The sequence below is a fragment of the Rhododendron vialii genome, chromosome 2a (genome assembly GCF_030253575.1).
Source record: "Rhododendron vialii isolate Sample 1 chromosome 2a, ASM3025357v1".
NCBI classification, from domain to species: domain Eukaryota; kingdom Viridiplantae; phylum Streptophyta; class Magnoliopsida; order Ericales; family Ericaceae; genus Rhododendron; species Rhododendron vialii.
This window is the reverse complement of record NC_080558.1, coordinates 31,052,703-31,075,259: the sequence shown is the minus strand read 5'-3', so window position 1 is coordinate 31,075,259 and position 22,557 is coordinate 31,052,703. Positions and strand designations below refer to the sequence as shown.

Sequence of the window (22,557 nt, the reverse complement as noted above, 5' to 3'; positions counted from 1 at the left end):
TTGATTAACCCACTGGAAAGTTTTGTCACAGAAAAAGCCAGTTTCCTTTTGTCAAAACAGTGCTATTTTGTTACTCCCTGTGTTTCAAATTGGCGGCCTCCTTCGGAATATAGAACAATTTTTGGATTGAAAACTAGAATACTTTGGTGTATAATTTTTTAATTTGGTGTAACGAAATTCGAAAAATTTGTGAGAACTCCCTTGGGAATAAAGTCCCACATCGGTGGGTAAGTGGAAGTTGAAGCAATATATAAGTTAAGGCCGGCCAGCTACTGTATAACTTGAGGTTAATTTTTTGAGCCGTGTAGTTAATTAGACGAATGGTTAGCAGGTCAGTTGAGTTGAATCATTACAAAATTGCATACAAAGTACATTATTTTTTATAAGCGAATCGCTCATACTACTAGTAGCGGCCGGCAATTTGAGATAAAAAGAGTATTTTCTGGCAATATTGGTTGAATTGTACCAAAAATTCCCGGCACAACTTCTTTGTTATGCTGAACTTTTAAAACCTTATGGTCCATATTTTGGAGTCAACTGATTTGGCTCGTTTAAAGTTATTTGAAAAAGGGAAAATCCCAACCCAATTTAAAATAAATTGAAAAGAAAAGGAAATTCAAATTTAGACCTTATGATACTTTTTGGGGACATTTTTCAAATATATTCGGCATCTTTTTACTTTTCGATGAATCCCCTCTCCCTCACTCTTTCCTTCATTCACCGTTGGAATTTTTTTCCCCAACCATGTAAATTTCAGATAAGGCAAAAAAGACACGCAAAAGGAAGGGAAAATCTTAATTAAAATAACGATAGAAATAATTAATCTACGGGCACAATGAATACAAATACTCGGTTTCCATCCCAGAGACCTAGGTTTAATGGGTGCATTCTTTTAGCCTAAACTTAAGGTTCTGTTTGGAACTCAGGAAAAATAAAGGAAAAGAAAGGAAAATTAAAGAATTTTCCCTCCTATTGTTTGATTGTAGAGAAAGAGAAAAGAAAATAAAAATTTTGAGTGTAGTGAATAGTAAATTTTCTCTCCCATTTTCCTCTCATTTTCCTTCTATTTTATTTTCCTTTCCTTTTCCAAAGTTCCAAACAGAGCCTAAACTTAAAATGAGAATTTTGTCTTCATTTGAATTTTTTTTGCATTTGTTAGTTTTGCGCCAATTTTTTGTCGGATATTGTCACTTTTGCGCTAAAAAGTGGTTATTTATCAAAATACTTGGGTAAAAGTAAAAAAAATTTACTTTTTCGATTCTTCGCACCGACAAAAGTTTGGCACAAAACCAACAAATGCGAAAAAAATTCAAATAAAAATAAATTCTCATTTTAAATTTAAGTTTAAGTTAAGGCCAAAAAATACACCCTCCCAGCGATAACTAACCTCCCTTTGGCTATCTATAATACTTCTTCCGTCTCTATTTAATTTGTCATTATAATCTTGTGTGTATTAAAATTTTCTCATTATATAATAAAAAATATGTTCGAATATCAATACAAATCTCACTTATATCACTCTACATTTTTTTGATATTGATGATGTACTTTTTGCATTTATCATATACTTTATGGGCGTGGGTTTGCATTTTTCCTACCATTTTTTTCTGACCTTTTTGAGGTCGGATCGCGATAACTATCAGTTTAGGCGCGAAATCAATTTGGCGTCAGTGTTACAGAGACTGACGTGACTACTGAGTGACTGTTCGTATTAGTAGTACTCCTACTTTGTAGAGAGATTATAGAAGAAGAACTAGCTAGGGTTTCTTCGGTAGAATTGGAAAATGGAGAACCAGAGAATAAAAAGAAGCAGAGGAATCGAAGTGAACACCATGACCATACTCGATGCCTCCGGATTCAAGAAAGACACCCAAGACCTTATAGACGACAGTGCGTACACACATCTCTCTCTCTCTCTCTCTCTAAACACACACACATAGCTCTTTCTGACCGAATTTTGCAACTGTGTTTCTTTATGAATGAACGTATACTTGTTCCTTTCACTATCGTACAGGACTTGCATTTATTGAAGCTGTTCGCTCTGCTTCTATCGCTCCAGAAAATGGAATTGCCCCAACCAAGTACTCTCTCTCTCTCTCTCTCTCTCTCTCTCTCTCTCTATATATATATATATATATATATATATATATGTGTGTGTGTGTGTGTGTGTATAGACACACGCACACACACACATAATGTGGATAGACATTTATTTCTGAGATGTTGTATAGTTGCAGAGCTAGAATTTGGATGCGGGGTGGCGCGGCTTGATGGGAGTCCAGTCCACTTCAATTTGTTGCATGTTGTTTGTTAAAATACGAAAAGAATGGGTAAACCTAAAATCAGCTTTGACTTGGATTCTGTTTTTTGTTAATAAAGGCTTGGTTCAACTATTTTGCGGTCTTTAAATCAGACTCATTGAGATAATATTTTCACGATCGAACCGTGTATCTTCTATTCGCTATTTTTCAACAATTGTGGAAAAATCATATTATTCGGATACTGATAAGTACTTAATCGACTTTCCTTAGCGTAAAGTTATATTTTTTAGAACCAGAGGTGGCATGCCGAAACACTACTATTATATGGGAGGGGTTACATGCAGTAGCATAAAATTGAATGTTTTGATAATTTCCAAATTCCAATATTTGGAAAGAGAACCCATCTTGGTATGGCTATGGCCAACTCACCGTGATGTTTTCTTAAGCATAAACTTCCCTTAAAAATTTTGTTTGAAAAAGAGTGGAAGTAGTGAAACAAAAATATATAAACAGTAGTTCATTTGCACAGGCAAAGTAAGTTCTTTTTTTTTTTAAATTTATTATGGGAAAATGTATCGAACAATCTTTTTCCTCTATATGATAGGTACAATTCAACTACCACACGATCTGTAAATTGATGTTGTTGAAATGTTTGTTTGTAGCATGACTCTTCACTTCAGTCTGTGCTTTCATTGATATCTCCTTGTTCAGCCATGTGATGGTTAGGTTTTAGCTTCCAAAGGTTGTATCATGGTTGAATTTTGTTACCTTGCTCAGGAAAATTGTAGGCCTTGGATAATGTAGGTTAATTTATCATGAAGAGGTGTGATTTGTGGTGCTACTGAAACAGTACAATGCTTGTATTTGTTTTGACCTTGGCTCGAGATATTAGAACTGAGTGCTTCTATGAATGTGCCACTTGCACTTCAGTTGATATTTTCATGGCTGAAACATTACTAAAACCTAAATTTGTCGTCATAGGCAGTTCATGCTTTGGGAATTATTAGTGTGTTTCAGCATAAAGAATCCTCATATTTGGTCAAGGTGCACCTTGATATACCTTAATGGACTCTTTACTTGTGTGCTCTCTGAGGCGGAGATGCTGGATAGTTTAATTTCTAGATTGTTTTGCTTTCGCCTCTGCTCTGAAGTGAAAACTGATTTTCTCTTGTCGCTAAACTCTTAAAAAAACAGTTTTTTTTTTCCCTGGTGGCTATACCAAATTCCGAGACTAATACTCCCTCCGTCCCATAATATTTGTCCGGTCCGCGAAACGAGGACTACAAAATAATGCATTTCTTTCGAGAAAAAATTAAAATTTTTTTCATAAGTTAAAAGAACTCGTCGAGATCTAGTAAATTGTTGAATTTTTTTTCAACTTTTCTTACAAAAATAGTATTATTTTTACGTCTCCGTTTTGCGGACCGGACAAATATTATGGGACGGAGGGAGTAGTATTTTTTACCGTGTAGGTGATGTTCATATTTGATCATCAATTGGATGGTTTGGGTTTGTGTAAAGGTCTCATTTATGTTGAGGTCCTGAGGAACTTATGTCTTGCAGGAGGTCACAATTTGCTTGTATTTCTTTTACAACTGATCTGTGAGCTTATTGTGATTTGAGACTACGGGATATGCAAAGTTTTAGTGGCCCAGTTTGTTATTATATATTATGACATCTCTCTCTACTATCTGATTATATGCAAATTGGTCAAACAGAAAAATGTGTGAGGCAATTTTTGAAATCTTGAAGGAAGATAATTCACTTGAACTAATAATGGCAAGTTATCGGCTTCTAACCGAGCTAGATAAGGTATTTAATTGTCCTTGCTTGTTCACCTTCGGAAATTTTCATGTTTTACGAGCTCAAATATTTAAGCACCTCTGTTTTTCATTTATCCTTGTTGCAGCACTTTCCTCGTGTGTATGCATCCAAATTGGAAAAGTCAGAGATACCGTCACCTAGTAGTGTTCCTGAACTGGTTGTGGTTGAAGAGGTATGACATTTTTATTTTTATTTTTATTTTTTATGTTGCAATGAGCTAGCATGTGTGTCACTTTGTAGTCCTTGCTATGTCTGTTGCATGTTAGGCCTGGTCACCTTTTATCTCTGGCTCAGACAGCGAGAGAGAGGATGCTAATAAAAATTCTGGATCACTGGACTTCGCTGTGAGTTGCTTAAATTTTGTAGTTCATTTTTACATTCGAGTTCATTGTAAATAAAAACTTTTCTGTGCACTATTTGAGTTATATTGTACTGTTTTTTCTGTATACTTTAGATGGCAGTTTTGTTTCTGCCTAATTCTTAAAGTCTTTTGTCTGTACAACTCTGCTGTAAGGGAAAAGAGAGAGAGTAAATAGGGTGTTAATTAACCCTAAGACGAAGACTTATTATTTATATTAAAAGATAAATCGGTACAACACTCCCCCTCAAACTGGAGAATAGATATCACAAAGTCCCAGCTTGTTACATAACAACTCTAACCGGGACTTGAACAATGACCTAGTAACATGTTAACCAACTGAACACTTGTAGACAAAGGGAGTAGCTATCCACACCACCAGCTAACGTCTCACACACTAGATGACAATCAACTTCAATATGCTTAGTCCTCTCATGAAATACCGGATTGGATGCAATGTGAATTGTTGCTTGATTATCGCAATACAAATTCATAGGCAATTGCACATTGAATCCTATCTCCTCAAGAAAAGATTGCACCCGTATTATCTCACATGGCTCTGCACTAGACCGTGCAACCACTATTTGCTTCTTACTCTTCCAATTGACAAGATTGTCACCAATAAAGACACAATATCTTGTATTGGATCTCCTGTCAGATGGTCTTCCTGCCCAATCAGAATTAGTAAAAGCCTCAATACGTTAGGTGACCATTAGCTCGATAAACCAGACCACGTTCTGGATGAGCCTTGAGATACTTTACAATTCTAAGAACAGCCTCCCAATGTAGAAGGTGTAGAGTAGACATAAACTGACACACAATACTAACTGCAAACGAGATATCAGGACGCATAATAGTAAGATAGTTTAATTTACCAAGGGACGACATTGGTCAGGGCTAGATTGCAACTCCCCCTGATCAACACACAGTTTGACATTAGGATCCATAGGAGTATCATAGGCCTTGACCCTAAGGAGTATCATAGGCCTGACCCTAATAAACCACCATAGGAGTATCATAGGCCTTGACCCTAAGGAGTATCATAGGCCTTGACCCTAATAAACCAGTCTCATCAAGAGTATCTGGCTGCTGGCACATATTTTCTGTGACAAACTAATGCCATCTTTAGATCGTGCCACCTCAATACCCAAAAAAAATATCGCAATCTTCCCAGGTCTTTTGTATGAAATTGACTGTGTAGAAATACCTACAACTCATCAATACCTTTTTGATCATCGCCAATAATAATAGTATCATCCACATAAACAATCAATAATACTTTCCCTCAGTCAGATATGAGGGAGAAAATCAAATGATCAGATTGATAATGACTCATACCAAATTTCAAAATTGCATCACTAAATTTGCCAAACTAGGCCCTAAGAGATTGTTTAAGCCCATAAAGAGCTTTCTGAAGACGACATACTTGTGAACGTTCAGCAACAAACTTAGGTGGTTACTCCATATAAATCTCCTCAAGGTGGTCGCCATGAAAGAAACCATTCTTGACATTCAATTGAAATAAGGGCCAACCATGATTGGCGGCAAGAGAAATAAGGAGCCGACAGAGCCAAGCTTCGCAACAAGAGAAAAGGTCTTAGCTTAGTCAACACCGTAGGTTTTCATGTAGCCTTTTGCAACGAGCGAGCTTTGTATCAACAGACTCGTCGGGTGATATTTCACAGTGAGCACCTAGCGACACCCCATAGTTGACTTTCCAAAAGGAAGAGGGACCAACTCGCAAATCCCAATATCATATCATGTAGAGTAGACACCTTCTCCATAGCTGTCCACCACTCAGAAATAGACAAGGCCTTAAACAGTATTAGGAACAAAGACAAAAGTGGTAAAAGCATGTAGGGAGGGGGACAAGTGATCATAGGAAACAAATTGAGCAATAGGATGGGAAGTAATACAAGTCCGAATACCTTTACGAAGGGCAATGGGAAGAGAATCTTGATCAACGGCAACCAGATCTCGAAACTGGGGAGAGGATGAAACGGTGGGCTGAGGTGGTGTTAGTGCAACTTTATAACGACAAACATTTATCTGCAATGGTTTAGGCGGTGGGGTTATACCTGAAGGGACTAATATGTGCATGTACTCAGACTGATCCTTTGGAGAGGAAGACGAAAAGATAGGGTAACAACTTGTTGAAAGTAACATCAGCACAAACAAATTGACGACATAGGGTAGGAGAATAACACTTGTAATCTTTTTGAGTGCGAGAGTAACCGAGAAACACACACTTGATGGATCGAGGATCAAGCTTATCCCGACCGGGATCAAGAGCATAGACATAGCAAGTACACCAAAAAATCTTAAGAGGTAAAGAAAAAAAAGGATTATCAAGATGAAAAACACTATAGGGAATCTGGCCTCCAAGAACTCGAGAGGGCATATGATTCACAAGATATCCCTCAGCAAGAGCAGTATCACTCCAAAAGGGTTTGGGTGCTTACATCTGGAATAAGAGAGCACATGCAACCTCCAACAAATGTCGCAACTTGTGTTTAGCAACCCCATTTTGTTGTGGAGTTCGAGAACAAGAGGATTGATGAAGAATACCATGCTCATCAAAAAATGTAAACAGTATTATAGAAATATTCACCTACAACTCCGACCATTCTTTCATAAGATAAACATAAGTAAGCCTAGGGAAGTCATCCACAAAATCACAAAATACTGAAAACCATTACGTGATAGAATATGTATAGGATCTCAAATATCTGAATGAACTAAATGAAAAGGACACGACACATGACTCTTTGCTTAAGGGGAAAAGAAAACACAATGATGTTTATTGAACTCACAAACTTTGCATGGTAAAGACTGAAGACGACGACATGACAAAACCAACTCTTTGAGGCTCTGAAGAGATGGGTGGCCTAGACGATAATGATTCTCACATGGGGAGACTGAGGAAGGAAGTGCAACAGATGTAGGGAGCTCGCCATTGACAAAGTAGTATAGACCACCCGTGCTCAACTCTGCCACCAATCTTCTTCCTCATGTGGAGATCCTGGAAAACCCTATAACTAGGAAAGAATGTGATCGAACAGTTGAAGGACTGGGTAAGCTTACTGACAGACATAAGACTGTGGAAAACGAGGGATATGTAAAACATAGTTTTATGTAAGAAAATAATTTAGAATAATAGAACCTCAACCCAGCTATATTAGTAGCGGAACCGTCCGCCAAGGTAACACGAGAAGATTTTGTAAGAGAGTGAGAGCCAGATAAGTGAGTAGAGATGCATCTCATATGATCTGATGCACCAGAATCAATAACCCATGAATTATTAGAATCAAGACTAGCAAAAGAGAAAATGTTTTGAGTGAACGTAGCAGTGGAGGAAGATGTCATATGATAAGTCTGCGGTGAAATTAGGTAATGGTACTCATCCTTTGGAATAGTAACAACACGCAGAGCTGAGCTGGTCGATGAACTAGGCAACGCTTGTCCATTGTCCTCAAAAACTGTTACTTGATGGGCAGAGGGGCGGCTATGAAGATTCCAATAGTACTCAATAGTATGGTTATCACCATTCCAATATGTGCAATGGCAAGGCACACGACTGCGGCGATGGCCGCCTTTGCCTGGCGCATGACCACTTCTCCCAGAATCACAACCAAAACCACGACCACCTCTACCTGCATCGCGACCGAAACTATCACAACTACCTCCCCCTGAGTCTCGACAGCCACGGTTAATACCACGAGAAAAAACACCACCATTAGGAACCATGGTAATCAAAACTGGCCGGGCACAAGGTGTCAAATCAACTGAATGAGTATCACATACAAAAGCCTAGCGAAGGCGACTGAACACCTCACTGAGAGAAGGTAAATCCCAAGCGCCCAGAAACTGAGACCGAATGCTCATATGAGGAAAGTAAACTTGAGAGAAACTGAGCGACTTGCAAGCGCTGACGCTGGGGCTACATAACCTAAATATCCAAAGAAATGGGCTCGCAAATGTTGAGTTCTTCACCAACCCTGCAAAACATGGCATAATAAACCTCCAATGATAAGTTATCAAGTTCAAGAGAGAAAAATGTTAGATGATCATCATATGTGCGACGCAGATTATTAATACCAGAAAACATCTGCTGAACTTGTTTCCACACAAGTTTGGCCGTAGTTAAGAAAACCAAAGTATTACTAATATGATCTCCCATACTATTCCATAACCCGAATCCGAGCATCCTCAACTGGCCATGAAGCATATGTCGTGGCAGTTTGCTGGGGGGATCATTAGTGAGGTAATGGAATTGTGTCTCACCTCAATCACCTCGATTATAAACCTCAACAGCCCTAGCCCCAATAGCATAATTTTGACCATTCAAGAGTATGGAGGTAATGGACAACCTCTCACGAAATCGAGGACCAGATAACAACATATGTAGAGCTAGAAACAGATTCAGAACCAGTACCGCAGCCCATCGCTACAAACAGCCAAAAGAACCAATAATCAATGAACCACCAATCAAGTGAAGATACAAATGTCCAATTGATGACCAACGGACATAACCAAGATAAACGTACCAATCAACAATACACTGAACCAATAATCAAGAGGTAGCCATGAAATCTACGGATTGGCTACAACGAAAATACTCAAATGCCAACACAGAACTTGAGAAACTATTATTAGCAAGTGTGTACTCCATGAAGCAACAGGAAACAATAAACAACCAACGGAGGAAATGTCAAATAGTGAGAGAAGCAATTACCAACTAGACTTCACTCCATGAATCAGTAGAACCAAACCACTGAAACCAGAGAAGATCGAGCAGCAGAACACAAGAAATAGATCACCCGAGAACAAGAAGCAACAAATGCAACAACAACATAGTGGAAATCAACCCCGATTGGGCTTAGAAGAAGTCGACAAGGGGTGGGTAAGGTCTCAAACACTTGTTCAGGCGCCGACGGCGCTGACGAGCACTATTCATGTGCCAATGAGGGTGGGGAGGGTCTGGGTCTTGGGTTTCGAGTGGTCCCGAGTGGTTTCGGGTGGTTTACAGGGGTTATCGGCAGTGGTCTAAAAGACGGCCTAGATGGCCAATTAATCGGCGCTAGGTGGTACCCCACCGTCGCGCCTAACTCGCGATTAATCGGCTAGGCGGGGCTAGGCAGACGATTAAGCGGCTCGACGGTGTTTTTTTAAAGAAATTAAGCCCTTTAGTGTCATGGTAATATAGTATAAGGGCCTATGGTGTAATATTTCACATACATAACTCTTTCCGGTCTTCGAACAGTTCGAAAAAAATCAAAGCCCTAAACAGTGGAACGATTTGAAAAGCCCCAACCAGTCGAGCAACTCTCGGTCTCCCCTCTCTCTCTCTCTCTCTTCAATATTCTCATTCTCTCTCCTTTTTCATTAGGGGTTGGGGGTTGTAAGTCTCATTCTCGTTCTCTCTTCTTAGAAAGGAAATGCAGCAAGGTATTTAGAAAGTACTTAGCTTAAATGTCTATTCAAGAGTTAACTCCATATTTTAGAAAGCAGTTAACTCCTTATTCAAAATGGTTAACAAATAACCATTTAAAAAAATAGAAAATCTTTTGTTCTACTTATGTTGTTATATTTGCTCTCAAAACTTGGGGAGGGGTAGGAGAATATTTAATTTTTTTTTAGGAAAAATAGAAAATCCGCCTAATGTCTAGGTGCCGATTAATCGCCACTTAATCTGCCTAGGTGCTAGGCGGTGCCCAGCCGCCTGACTACCGCCTAGCGACTTTTAGAACATTGGTTATCGAGTAATGGGCGTGGGGCTTCGAGCAATGGGTACAAATTTCGAACACGATTGAGGCTATTTCGAGCTTAAATCACATGATTTGGAGTTGTGTTGAACCATATTAAGGGTTTTTGAGGCTGATTTCGAGGGCTGAATTTGGGTTTCGTTGGCTGATAGCTAGGGTTTTGGTACACAAGGGTCACAGGAGACGAGAACTGGTGGCGGAATGACGGCGGCGAATGGGTGGTGATGGGTGGTAGTAGGTTAAAGAGAAATTTTTAGGGTTAGGGTAAAGGGGGCTCTGATACCATGTTGTAAGGGTTAAGAGAAAAATTGTATAGTTTTAATTAATCCTAACATGAAGACTTTTTATTTATATTAAGAGATAAAACGATACAAGACTTATTTAACCAATTCCTAACATGTTGTAGTAGCTCAATTAATGTTGTCCTCCCTTGTTGAAGTTCACATTCAATTTCAGGGTTTTGAAATTCTAATACAAGACCTAGCTAAAGCGGCTGTTGGAAGAAAGATGGAAGAATTTGAAACAAAGGTTGGTTTAATTTTCTGCTTTTAATTCAGTGTCACTTATTAATCTAATTTGTGACAATACATTTCTTAGATAGCTACATGAAACTTTGGGTGCTTGCATGCCCAATTGTTGGTTTGCATTTTCCAAAAGGCTTGATAAATAAGGCCTTGTTTAGAATCCACTTCTAGGCACCTACCAAAGGAATGGAGTATTTTTTGGGCTAGATTTTGTGGTACCTTTTTGGTAAGCCATCATGGCTTGTTTTGGACCAATAGTCAAAGTGACTTATTGGTTTGTCTTTATTTAAAAAAAGTTTGAATTTGTTAGTTTTGCGTCAAACTTTTGCAGATTATTGATTCGTCTCGACGAAAGGAATCGGAAAAGTAAAATTTATGATCAAAATTCTGAATTTTTTTGACCTATTTTTGAAATTCAGAATTTTGATCATAAATTTTACTTTTCGATTCCTCTTGCCAAGAAGAATCAATAATCTACAAAAGTTTGACATAAAAGTAACAAATGCGATATTTTTTTTTGGAATAAAGGCAACCCAATAAGTCAAAGCAACTTATTGGTCCAAAACCAGCCTATATTGGCTTCTTGACTTCTGAGTACTTGTGGTCACATTTATGTTAGTTATTCTTGCAAAGTCTTGGGCATTTCTCCCATCTCCATTTTTGTAGTTTTTGCAGGCAGATTGAAACATATTCATCAACTATAACCATGTTTAACAATAGTTGCTATCAAGATAGTGGTCATGTGGGGCCTTGGCTATTTAGGGCCTTAAGGCCAATTCATTCACGATTGATAAAATAGATTTGTTAGAAACCATGTGAAAAATGGAAGGAAGGTGGCCTACTGGATGACTTTTACTTGCAACCAAAGATAGTATTCCTGAGTGTCTAGCCCGGAAGTGTAGGGCTTTCTAATCGCTTGCAAAATAACTCTGTAAGACCGAGATCGATCCACAGGGAGCTGGTTATCGGAGTGAGATGCTTAATCAGTCTAAGTGGTGGTTTGTAGCTGTAGGTAGCCAACCCTAGAGTTTAAGTGATTTTTGGTGATTTTCAACTACGATTTGCAAGTATTTTACCGCAAGGCTTGGACCAAGGGTTTACACCACCTATAGCCTAAGTGATCCAATAATCTCACTAATTTACACAATCAAGTCCCATAGGTAATTTGTGTGCTTGACCGGAAGATTATGCTAAAATGTGATTGAATTCCTTGAAGGAGTTGGTCGAACCCTCAAAAGGACAGCGACCCAAGCATTATGCGTGCCAGAGTTGACTGTCGACGCATAATCAAAGGCTTAACACTTATGAGTTTCGAATCGATTTAAGGAGAAATTCGACCACACATTTACATACAGTTAATTTTAATGGTGAGAATTATCGAACTACTTAGGCCAAGGATGGTATTCACCCCATGGCCGAGCCTATAACGACTACCCCTCCATTGGCAAAGGACTTGCCAAGGAAAGGCTAAAAACTACTATAAATATAATTATTTTTGAGTGATTAAAGAAAAGATCAATACTAGTGTGTACCAAAAAGATGTGTATGGCAGAGTTGGTCAAAGGTGCTCAACCTTCAATCTGGATGGAGTTCACAACTAGGACTAATCTTAGATTCGGGTTTGGTGTGAGAAATAGCCGAGTAGTTTGCGAATGCTCACAACCGAACCTCAATCTTTACTTTTTAAGCTAATAATTTAACAGACTAGAAATATAAAACGGAATTGGAATCTGGTGTGGTGTGGTGTGCACATTGGATTGAGAGATATAGATCAACGGCCGAGATCCAAACCAAAGTACGATCGGATGCTTTGGGAGCCAACACGTGGCCTGGGGTTAAATTCCATCCTTGCCGAATTGAAAGGCTCTGACCCATGTGTAATAACTGTGTTCCCATCCGTTGCACAGTGACTGAGAGTGGACTGGAAAAATGATCCAGTGCTATGCAACCTTGAGAAAGGATGATTTAGTGTTGGATGGGGGTGAGCTTGAGAGGACCTGATGCCTTGCAATAAAGTAAAGATCCCATTATTGATGCCTTCAACTTGATCTCTACAACACCCAATAATATTTCCACCTGACTCAAATATGGTTGTCATGGAATGCCTTTGTAATCAAAGCACAGGAGCTTTGATTTCCATTTTCCATGTTGTCTTGCCTTCAATTGTATCCAAATCCCATGACTTTTTAACATCTGGATTCTTTTGTTTTTGGGCATTTGATATTTGCAGTTCCTTTTATTGACATGTAAAATTCTACACGTAAAGGTGTAGTAATGGCCCATTGATGTGCACCATTTTGTTCTGCGCTGCTCTCGATCTATTTTTTAATGGTGTCCCATCGGGACCCTGAGACTGTCAAACTTTTTGTTTCGACTTGGATTTTGGGATGACAACGTCAGCTTCATTTCTTGTGCGCGCGAGTGGTCAAGCCAAATTTCGGTGCCAACAGATGCACTTTATACTAAATTACCTGGAATCAATAAAAACATAACTTACGCACAATATCATCTAAAACATTAATAATAAGTATAATAATCTAATAAATAAGATATATTAAGCATAATAATATACAAAAGGGGATTCCTTGGTTGGCATCTTGCCAACCAAGGGTTTGGGTCTCGAATTGGGCTCATTGTTGCCATTCTCCTTAGCCTATTAGTCTCTGTAATAATTTCAAAGATTAATGAAATTTTTTGGCCGTTCAAAAAATAAAAATAAAATAATAATATTCAATATTATGTGTTGTGCTGATTTCTTGTTTTGACTTTTATAAATAGCCTATGGCTATTGGGTTGGAAAGCCAGAGAACAGAGAAAAATATCGCAGGCAATCGCATATTTGCATCGTCAAGTGTGACTTTGCAAGAGAGGGGTCTGTCACAAAAAAATTCGAAGAGCGAGGAAGTGGGTACAACTTCTAGGGCTCGGGGTTATGTTCTTGTCTCATTTGTATAATAACTATGTTATAGTTTATTATTACTCGAGCCTGTAGGTTGATTTGGGCTGAGCCACGTAATTCTTTGTGTTTCATTTTCTTTAAGGTGTGTGCAATATTTTATTTCATGGTTCTGTGGTGTGCTGTGAGTCCAAAAAACCCAAAAGTTGCAAGTTATACCATCCTATCACAGGAAGCTTCCCAACACTTACATCCTATCATGAAACCATAGTCCTTTCCATGGGTACAAATGCTACATTCCTGGTGAGATGAAATGAGTACGTTCCCTTGTTTTCATGCTTGAACTACTTCTGCTATTTTCAATTTCCCTTTTTGTGATGATAAAGATAAGTAGATGGCTAGTGTACAGTAGATGGCCACTATCCCTGGCTTCATCTATCTTTCCTCTTCAGTTGATTTTACTTTGAAACCTTGTTTACCCTCTGCACCCCGAGAAAAGATAACGAATGAAAAAAAGAAAGAAAAGAGAAACATCAGTGAATCTATCCTATATCCCTTTTTGTTGTATTGTGCAAGGGACCTAAAACATTGATTATAATAAATGTGAAGTTGTCCTTTCCTCCTGCGATATCCATAACTATTTATTTGCTTTTTCATGCAAGTATTGCCTATGAATTCTGTTATTAGTACTGAAACTAGAACCTTGTATAGTTATTGCAGCACTACATAATCTACAACTTTAGTATGCTAGTAGTTTAATCATAATCCATATGGCAGTACCTAAGGAATATGGTACTACTCCAGTATCTCATCAGTGTTCTTGAAGGCGATTTTGTTCCTCGGAATTCTGTGTTTAAAGGTAAGTTGGTTGGTCAAGTCATCAATTCCTTTTCTATTTGGTCTCTGGGTTCAGCAATTCTCTGTTTTGTTGCAGAAAATATGGATTGGAACCTCCTCAGGGTGTCATTGCTCAACACGATTCTGGTATGCTATTATGTTTTGCATACTTGAATTTTGATGAATTTTACTCTTTTGTTTCCTATAGATTGGTTGCTATTACAGTATCTCCCTCGTAATTGTCATACATTGAAATGAAAAATGTTTGTTATACCTCTGAATAAGCATTTCTTTATGAAACTTATTTTGCAGGGGTCTAGAAGGATAAGTTACAAAGATTTAATTAAGGGCTGCCTATCAATTATCTGTGAAATGTCTCATCTTCATGCTGAACACAGTGATTACATGACATTACCAAAAAGCTCATCAGCGGAGCTATTCAAATCACTTGATACTGCTGGTGCAATTTCTTTTCCTGAAGTAAGAAAGTGTTTATTGAGAGCTTTGCAGAAATTTCTGCTGATGGTAAGAGTCAATAAACCGTTCTTGCTCAAAGGTACCAAGAATCTGTAGTTTTGAGCATTAACCATAACCAGATTGGACCCTTTAGGCCATGGAGCTGGATACATCAAGGAAGAAAGCAGATATTCAAGGTCTTACTACCAGAGCTGACGGTGTGAGGTATTTACTTGTTTTATGGGAAATCTCTCTCTCTCTCTCTCTCTCTCTCTCTCTCTCTCTCTCTCTCTCTCTCTCTCTCTCTCTGTGGTTGTGCACTTGTGCCCGTGTTCACATGTATGCACTGGAAAATGATAATTGAATTTTTCTTCACCTGCGTATATGACTGTCAAGATAAGAAATGTGAAAGCTACTGGATATGGTGCAGGACCCCTGTGGTGGAAATTATTCAAGATGAACTTACTTACAACAGAGATGCAATTTCCCCATTTTTCCAGGTGAAAGTCTATGTGTGAGTGCGCGCGCGCAGATGTGTTATGGGTATCTTTGCGTAGGTGCTGTGTTAACATTTCCTATAATAGAGTATTTCGTTGTTACTTGCATATTATAGTTTTGCTCAAGAGCTGTCATTTCTTATCCATGTTCTTTTGTCAATTATCTTCCCATGATAATCACTCTGCGATTGCCAACTAGCATTAGTTTAAAGGGATTAAACTAAATTCACTCCTATACGAAAGCTGTGGGCCATACCAACTCTGCTATTTTCTTATGCAATTGAACATAACCAGATTTGGACAGTTTGGGGACATCTTATATCAACATTCAATCACTTCTATTGTTCCTTAAAATGGTTGTAATCTGATATTTAACATTCACCCTTGGAAGTTGCACAATTACATTAGCAATACCTATTGTTGCTCCATCCAGCTTCCCAAGAAATGCATATGTTTTTAGTTTACAGTGGCATGACTGTCTACTTGCTTTTCAAACTGTTGCTTGTGGAAAGCCTTGCTTATGCTACTCAGGGTTCTTTTTACCTTTCCCCCCCTTTCCCTTGGCTGACCTTTGGAATGTTTTGCAGGTCTTTAATGAACCCCAATGGAAGATGGAAATACTTCTGCAGTATTTTCAGAAGTATATTGCTAAAGTAAGTGGTCTTTTGATTTTTCACAACAAACCCATGCAAATTCAGATCACTACAAAAGGCAGTAGATTTGTGATGTCTTCAAGGCTTGAAAGTTTCTCCATGATGTTTTCCTGTTGCTTCCAAAGTGAAGTATTAGAAAATCCCCTGGAATTTGAGTTTAGGAGAGTGGAGTCCTACGCTCCATTCATTGTATCTTCCTCGTTCATTTCATAATGGTTCTTAAATGCAGCCATTTGTACATGTCCACTTCCTCCAAAGAGCGAGGCACATTAGTACTTATCATTTTTCAAGAGGGGATGGATATATCCTTTCGCATTGTGATTAGATGTGTACTTATCATTATTCAAGAGGGGATGGATACTTTGATCACCTTATGAACTAAAATTTTCAAGGACATGAATTTGCGTTCTGTTGCTCTAGATATATTAAGCTCTTCGAGTGGGACTACCACATTGCAGTGGAGAAAGAGATTGTGGATTAGTTCCTTTTCCATTTTATGAGATAGAAATATTGGAGAGCTTTTAATTGGTTTTTTTTTTTTCATTTCATGCTGATGGTAATATTCTACTTATTTTCCTACCAATTCCTTACACTTCAATTTTTGCATGGGTTTAACATTGCGAAGTTCCCATTAGAGTTGTATTGACAGGAATCTACTTGAGTATCATGTACATTAGCTTACAGGGGGTTGTAGGGGTTCGGTTTATCGGGATCTTGATCGTGGGTCAGTTCCGGTTCCTTCCTCCTCTGCTCCGCTCGCCCACTGCCTGACCTGCAATAAGTCACTAGGGCTGTGGAAGCCCAGTGACCCTCCGACAATCAAGTTAGATGTAGGGAGAAGTATATAGGTCTAGGGTTAGGGTAGAATGGCATACCTCTCTAGGTTAGAGTCCTTTTGTATTTATAGACCTTGCTTTGCTTGGCTTCCAAGCTAGCACGTGGAGAATACGTTCGGGTAACCGCATCGAGTGACATCATACACGATGTAGGGGATAAGGTGGTTACGGAGCACATGGCCAGGTCAGACCCCAATGATTATTCTCCTGGCGTAACTGCATGGGGCCCTCCCAGAGTAACCTTCTTCCTTCAAGCGGCCTTGGGGAGTCGGAGTCGGGAACGCTCTGCGCCCCCTAGATAGCGACATACCCCGTGCGGTCTCCTTCAACCGAGCGATGTTCCAAGGGGACATGGGGGACCCTATGCTCGATGTGGAGCGGGGGTCTTCTTGGACTCGCTCGGTGCATTTTGGCTCAGTGAGTGGTTGGAGCCCATTTCCGAAGCCACTACAATAGCCCCTCAACTCGCTTGAGCGCCTTCCTCAAGCTCAGGGGAGTTGATAGTGCCCATTCTCTGCCGTATTGATGGAGACCTCTTGCAGCCCTTAACCAAAGCGTAAAGCGGCTTCGGTGCTTGCCAGGAGCATAGCCCCAGCCCTAGGAGCCACATGTCGATCATCGCGAGGCTTTCGTACGGTGGCAAGTGCCTCGGCACGTGCCGTGTCAGTTGATTGGTACAATATGTCGCGTTGGGGACATGTGTCAGCCACCCAGTGGCTCTGTAAGAGGCACTCCGACTTTTATGCAGGTTTTTCGGTGTGGACCGTCCGATTGCTGCCACGTGTTGGAGATCTAACGGTTTGGGGAGCGTCGCTTCGTTTCCCCCACGCCCCTTCAAATCCTCCCCTATAAAAGGGTAGGTGGAGAGGGAGGCACAGTTCCCTTCTCTCTCTTCGCTCTGTTGCTGTTGTCGCTGTTCTTCGTCTTCAGATCGAATTTTGGAGTGTTTTGGCAACGGATCTTCTCACGAATCCCAGGTATGTTGATCTCTTTGCATTAATCTCTAGTTTTTGGACATTTTCTTGCGTTTTACGCTGTTTTTTGGGCGCGATGAGGCGGAAACGCAGTTTGCCATCGTCTTAAACATGGTTAGCACTATTCATTGCACTGTTCATGTTCTTTCTGACGTGTATCTTCTCCTTGAGGCCATTGAGATAATTCCCGGCCCCAGGTGTTCTTCTCGAGGAAGGATATCCTATTATTGCCTGTGACCTAAGGGATCCGAGGAGTGATGCCCAGTTCATCCCGAGCGTTAGATCTTTTAACCCCCTAAGCATGTAGCTAATAGGTCGCATATCCCTTTTGCTAGGTTGGGGCGGATGATCATTGATATCTCCTCGGACAGTTCCAATAGCTTGGCTTCTTCTCCCGCTGCCGACGAGTTAATACGAGAAGTCCTTCGGATGCGAGCGTTCTACCACACTTCGATCGATTATATAGAGCCCTCGACCCGTTGAGCATCCCATGCCCGGTCATGGCGTTCGATCCTCTGGATATGGAAACTCTAAGAACTTTCGATCATGAGCCAGGGCCATTTGCGAACTCTCAGGAAGAGGTTCAGGGGCGCAAGAGGCCGGTGAGGCCGTTCCCGTATCAGAATCAATTCTTCAGCGGTGCACCGGGCGCTTATGAGGAATTTGTGAGGATTTATAGCATTCCACCGGACGTACAGGTTCGGCGACTTCCCATCACCGATCCTCGCCAATTGTTGCACCGTATGGGGGAGCTAATTTTCTCCCTTATGGTCATTACAGAGGGCGGGATCAAATTCCCCCTTCACCAGTTTGTGCGCCGCATACTTCAAACCCTAACTCTCACCTCTTCCCAGCTCTCGATTAACTCCTACCAGGTCATAACGAGCGTCATAGAGCTGAGGAGGCAATACAACCTGACGTTCAGTTCAGAGGAGCTCTTCGGAGTTTACCAGGTCGGGGTTCACCGAGACTACGATCGCTGGTACCTGTCCTGTTGGTCGGGGTACGATGAGTTCCTGATCGACCATCTGCCCGATTCCGAAGAGTGGGCAAGTATTTATGTCTCAGTGAGCGTGAATTTAATGTTTGGGCCCGGTGAGAATCTTGATACGGCCACGATCGTTCAGTTTGAGACCGGTACACCTGGTTAGTTGATTTCCCTCTTTCAAGAATTGCATATTACTTACTCTCCCTTGCGCACATGTTGATTCCTTTTTTCGGTGATCCCTTGCAGGCGAAGGGGTCGTGCAAAGGTTTCGGGAAAGGGCGAGCCGAGACTTGATTAATGCTGCTTACGCCATCCCTCTCGCAAACCGACTCTCCCCGGACTTGCAAGGTTACGTCCCGATGTACACGTGCTACTTGAGAAGAAACCGAGACAGCAGGGGGTTCCAAGGGCAGGCCGACGGAGAGGAAGAGGGAGAGAAGGACGAGGAAGGGGACTCGGTGGAGCGGAAGCCGAGGCGAGCAACTCTCCCCCCTAGGCAGGATTCACAAGGAGGTGGACCGAGAGACTCCTGAGCGGACCTGATTGAGCGGAGAAATGACGATGCGGCTTGCGAGAGTGGTACGAGACTTAAGGCAGAGGCCGAGGGGACAAGGCGTCAGTTCTCGGACTGGGGCAATAGGCTCAGGAACCTCGGTGGCCGCTCCCATTTCGCTGAAGGAGCCAGCAGTGAAGAGGACAAGGACCGAGCTGGGGGATACTAGTAGACAAAACGACAAGGAAACAATCAAAATCATGAAAGGTGCAGAGGAGGAGCAAGACGGGGGGTCCGTCGGGAAGGAGTCCGAGGCTGAGAGCATGGCTCGGGCGAGGGACGTCCCCTGGGCCCCCGAGTTCCGTCATTACAGTGGTCGCTTGATCCATCATGCTGACAGCGCGTCTCGGAACATCGGGACGGCTTATGGGGTACTCCGAGCCTGTATGCTTCCGAGGGATGCCAAGCTTGTCATTGGGAGCACCAAAAATCTAGTGGGGGAGCTAGTGCAATCACTTCTCAATGTACGTTCCCCTATCCCCTCGTTTTTTCCTTCTGGCAAATGCAGAGCTTTTTGTAATGTTTTTACCATTCCTGATAGCAGGCTGGCGCTTGGGCTTTGGCTATCCACGACAGGTACAAGGAACAAGGCTCGGAGATTCAAGAGCTAAAGAATGCCTTGGCAAGGAGGTCTGACTAGGGATTTCTTCCCAAACAGAGAAATGGGCTCATACCAGGGAAAGCCAATACTCCTTTCTGAGGAGGATCTGAAGGTGGCTCGGAAAGCTTGTGATCTTTACCGGGCAGACTTCTGGAAGGCCGAGCAAGAGAGGCAAACTACGGAGAACCGAGCCAGGAATGCCGAGGAGGCTCTGAATGCTCTGAGAGCTACGGTCGAGGCTGTAGGGAACAAGGGCTACAACGAGGGATTTGATGAAGCCGCGGTGGAATACAAGAAATAGGTTTGGGAGTTTGATGCTGAATTGCACGGGGGCTGCTTTCGAGACGGATTTAGGTATGGCTATGAGCTGCTGTTGAACAGACTTGAACTTCCCGAGGACTCAGAGCTTCGCGTTATCCCCAAGCCACCCCCTGAGGAGTTTGTGTTGCCCGAGGAAGAGGACGGGGTGGTGCCAAATCCCGAGGACCAAGCCAACCCTGCGGATCAAGCCGACCCTAACACTGATGTTGCTCCCGACGCTTAGAATGACTCCCGTTCCCTCTTTTCTGAGAAACACTTAGATTCCAATCAAACTCTTAACTGGACAGCTCTGTACATTTTGATTTTGCCGTTCCAGAGTTGTGTAATTAATTTGGGTGTGACTGGCGCCGAACGATTGGCCTAAGCCGGATCATTGTAGTAGTTGAGTTGGACTGGGGCTGAACAATGGGCCCGAACCTTATCCTCGGTAGGTTTTAATTGGTACCTTATGCCTTGTTTTGCATTATTGCACATAGATGCCTTTATTCCCAGTTGCTGTGTGTTGTTTCGAAATGCTTGTGAATACTTTTGTTCCTTGTTAGAGTATGCCTGTGCCCCCTGCTTCGGGTAAGCTTGAGAGTCATGTAAACAAGTATTAACCGAAGTATTATTCGAAGCAGAATTAGCGGATCAAAAGTGTGAAAGAATTGAATTTTCAGTGCCCCCTACTTCGGGCGGGCTTGCCATATATGCTGGCAAGGTTGGAACCAAAGCAGAATAGGAGCTTTTTGAAGAAAAATATTTTTGGTGCCCTTTCTTCGGGCGGGCTTGATTGGAACTGAGCGAGCTAAGCCGAAGCATTTAGATGAAAAAAAATTTAAATTTCCCGAGCCTCTGCTTTGGGTTAGGTTGCCTTGGCTATCCGACGGGGCTGCTCGAAGTATGGTAATTGACAAGCAACGTCACACGCTAGGTCAAGTCTGCTAGGGGATAAGTGCTGGGGTCCCGCATAGGGCTGGCGTCGGCCAGGGATTCGGGATGCAGCTTATCCGAGCAGTGAGAGGCTTTATGATAGATTGTGGTAAGGGACTCGGGAAAAAGATCGAGTATCCTTAGGACAATCTATCGAAAGCCCGAACGACCATGTTGGTCGGGACGACTTGGTGGGAAATGCGCTAGAAGGTTTTTTACCTTTCGGAGGGCCAAGTGCCGAAAGTCGTGATAAAACGGTTTGTGCGAGAGTAAACCGAGTGATGTAGAGTAAATAACAGTAAAAGTAAGAACAAGTGCTAGAAAAGAAAAGATAGTTTTTCATTGATACTTGCCCAAATACTACCATTACAATGGGAGTTTTTTGAAAAATAAAGAAAGCAAAGAAACATAGGGGGTGCCGACGGGCTTTGCACTGAGGCAACTGTTAACCATAGAACTTCTTGAGGTTATTAGCGTTCCAGGACTTCGCAATAGGACTGCCATCCAGTTTTTCGAGCTTGTAATTTCCTGAGCCTAAGTGTTTGAGGACGTGGAATGGACCCTCCCAGTTGGGCATAAGCTTCCTTTTCTTGGACGTCTCGACCACTTTTTTTCGAACAAGGTCGTCGGGCTTGAACAATCGGAGGCGGATGCTTCGGTTGTATCCTCTGGCAACCTCTTGTTGATACGAAGCGAGCTTGATTCACACTTTTTCGCGCTCCTCTTCTGCCAAGTCGAGGTCCGAGGCGATTGTGCCGTTATTAACCACCTTGTCAAAGTTTTTTGGTCCGGATCGTGGGAAGCCCGACGTGGAGGGGAATGACGGTCTCCATTCCAAATGCCAGGGAGAAAGGGGTGCGACTGGTGGAGCGTCGTGGGGTAGTTCGGTAGCCCCAGAGTACCCTCGGTAATTCTTCGGCCCACTTGCCCCGTCGAGATTTGAGTCGGCGCTTAAGTCCGGTGGAGATAGCCTTGTTGGGTGGCCTCGGCTTGTCCGTTGCCCTGGGGGTATGCCAGAAAGGATGTGTCCCATTTGATGCCGTACTCGTCGAGGAGGGCCCGGTATTTTTGCCCGATGAACTGTTTCCCGTTGTCAGTGATGATAGTGAAGGATACGCCAAAGCGGAAAATGATTTCCGCCAAACGAAACGAATGACATTGACTTCCTCGATGGTAACCATGGGCTTGGCCTCGACCCACTTGGAGAAGTAGTCGGTGGCAGTTAGGAGAAGTTTGAATCCGCCGGGAGCAGCTGGGAGTTTTCCAACGATGTTCATTCCCCACTGCGAGAATGGCCACGG

General features: G+C 41.7%; 1 protein-coding gene across 3 annotated transcripts in view; it reads left to right on the top strand.

Annotated features, from left to right (window-relative positions):
* The first annotated feature begins 1,624 nt into the window (after positions 1-1,624).
* Positions 1,625-22,557, top strand: part of LOC131312142 (negative regulator of systemic acquired resistance SNI1) — a 28,246-nt gene continuing 7,313 nt past the window's right edge. The window contains exons 1-12 of one of the 3 annotated variants that reach the window (XM_058339915.1): positions 1,625-1,890; positions 2,015-2,081; positions 3,980-4,073; positions 4,171-4,257; positions 4,352-4,429; positions 10,665-10,736; positions 14,406-14,487; positions 14,563-14,612; positions 14,778-14,990; positions 15,076-15,146; positions 15,352-15,421; positions 16,006-16,071. In XM_058339915.1, coding sequence (XP_058195898.1) covers positions 1,785-1,890; positions 2,015-2,081; positions 3,980-4,073; positions 4,171-4,257; positions 4,352-4,429; positions 10,665-10,736; positions 14,406-14,487; positions 14,563-14,612; positions 14,778-14,990; positions 15,076-15,146; positions 15,352-15,421; positions 16,006-16,071 — 1,056 coding nt within the window. In that variant the 5' untranslated portion in view covers positions 1,625-1,784. Of the gene's footprint in view, positions 1,891-2,014; positions 2,082-2,231; positions 2,331-3,979; positions 4,074-4,170; positions 4,258-4,351; positions 4,430-10,664; positions 10,737-14,405; positions 14,488-14,562; positions 14,613-14,777; positions 14,991-15,075; positions 15,147-15,351; positions 15,422-16,005; positions 16,072-22,557 lie in introns of those variants that run through there. The other 2 variants (XM_058339908.1, XM_058339920.1) reach the window with 2 other exon arrangements.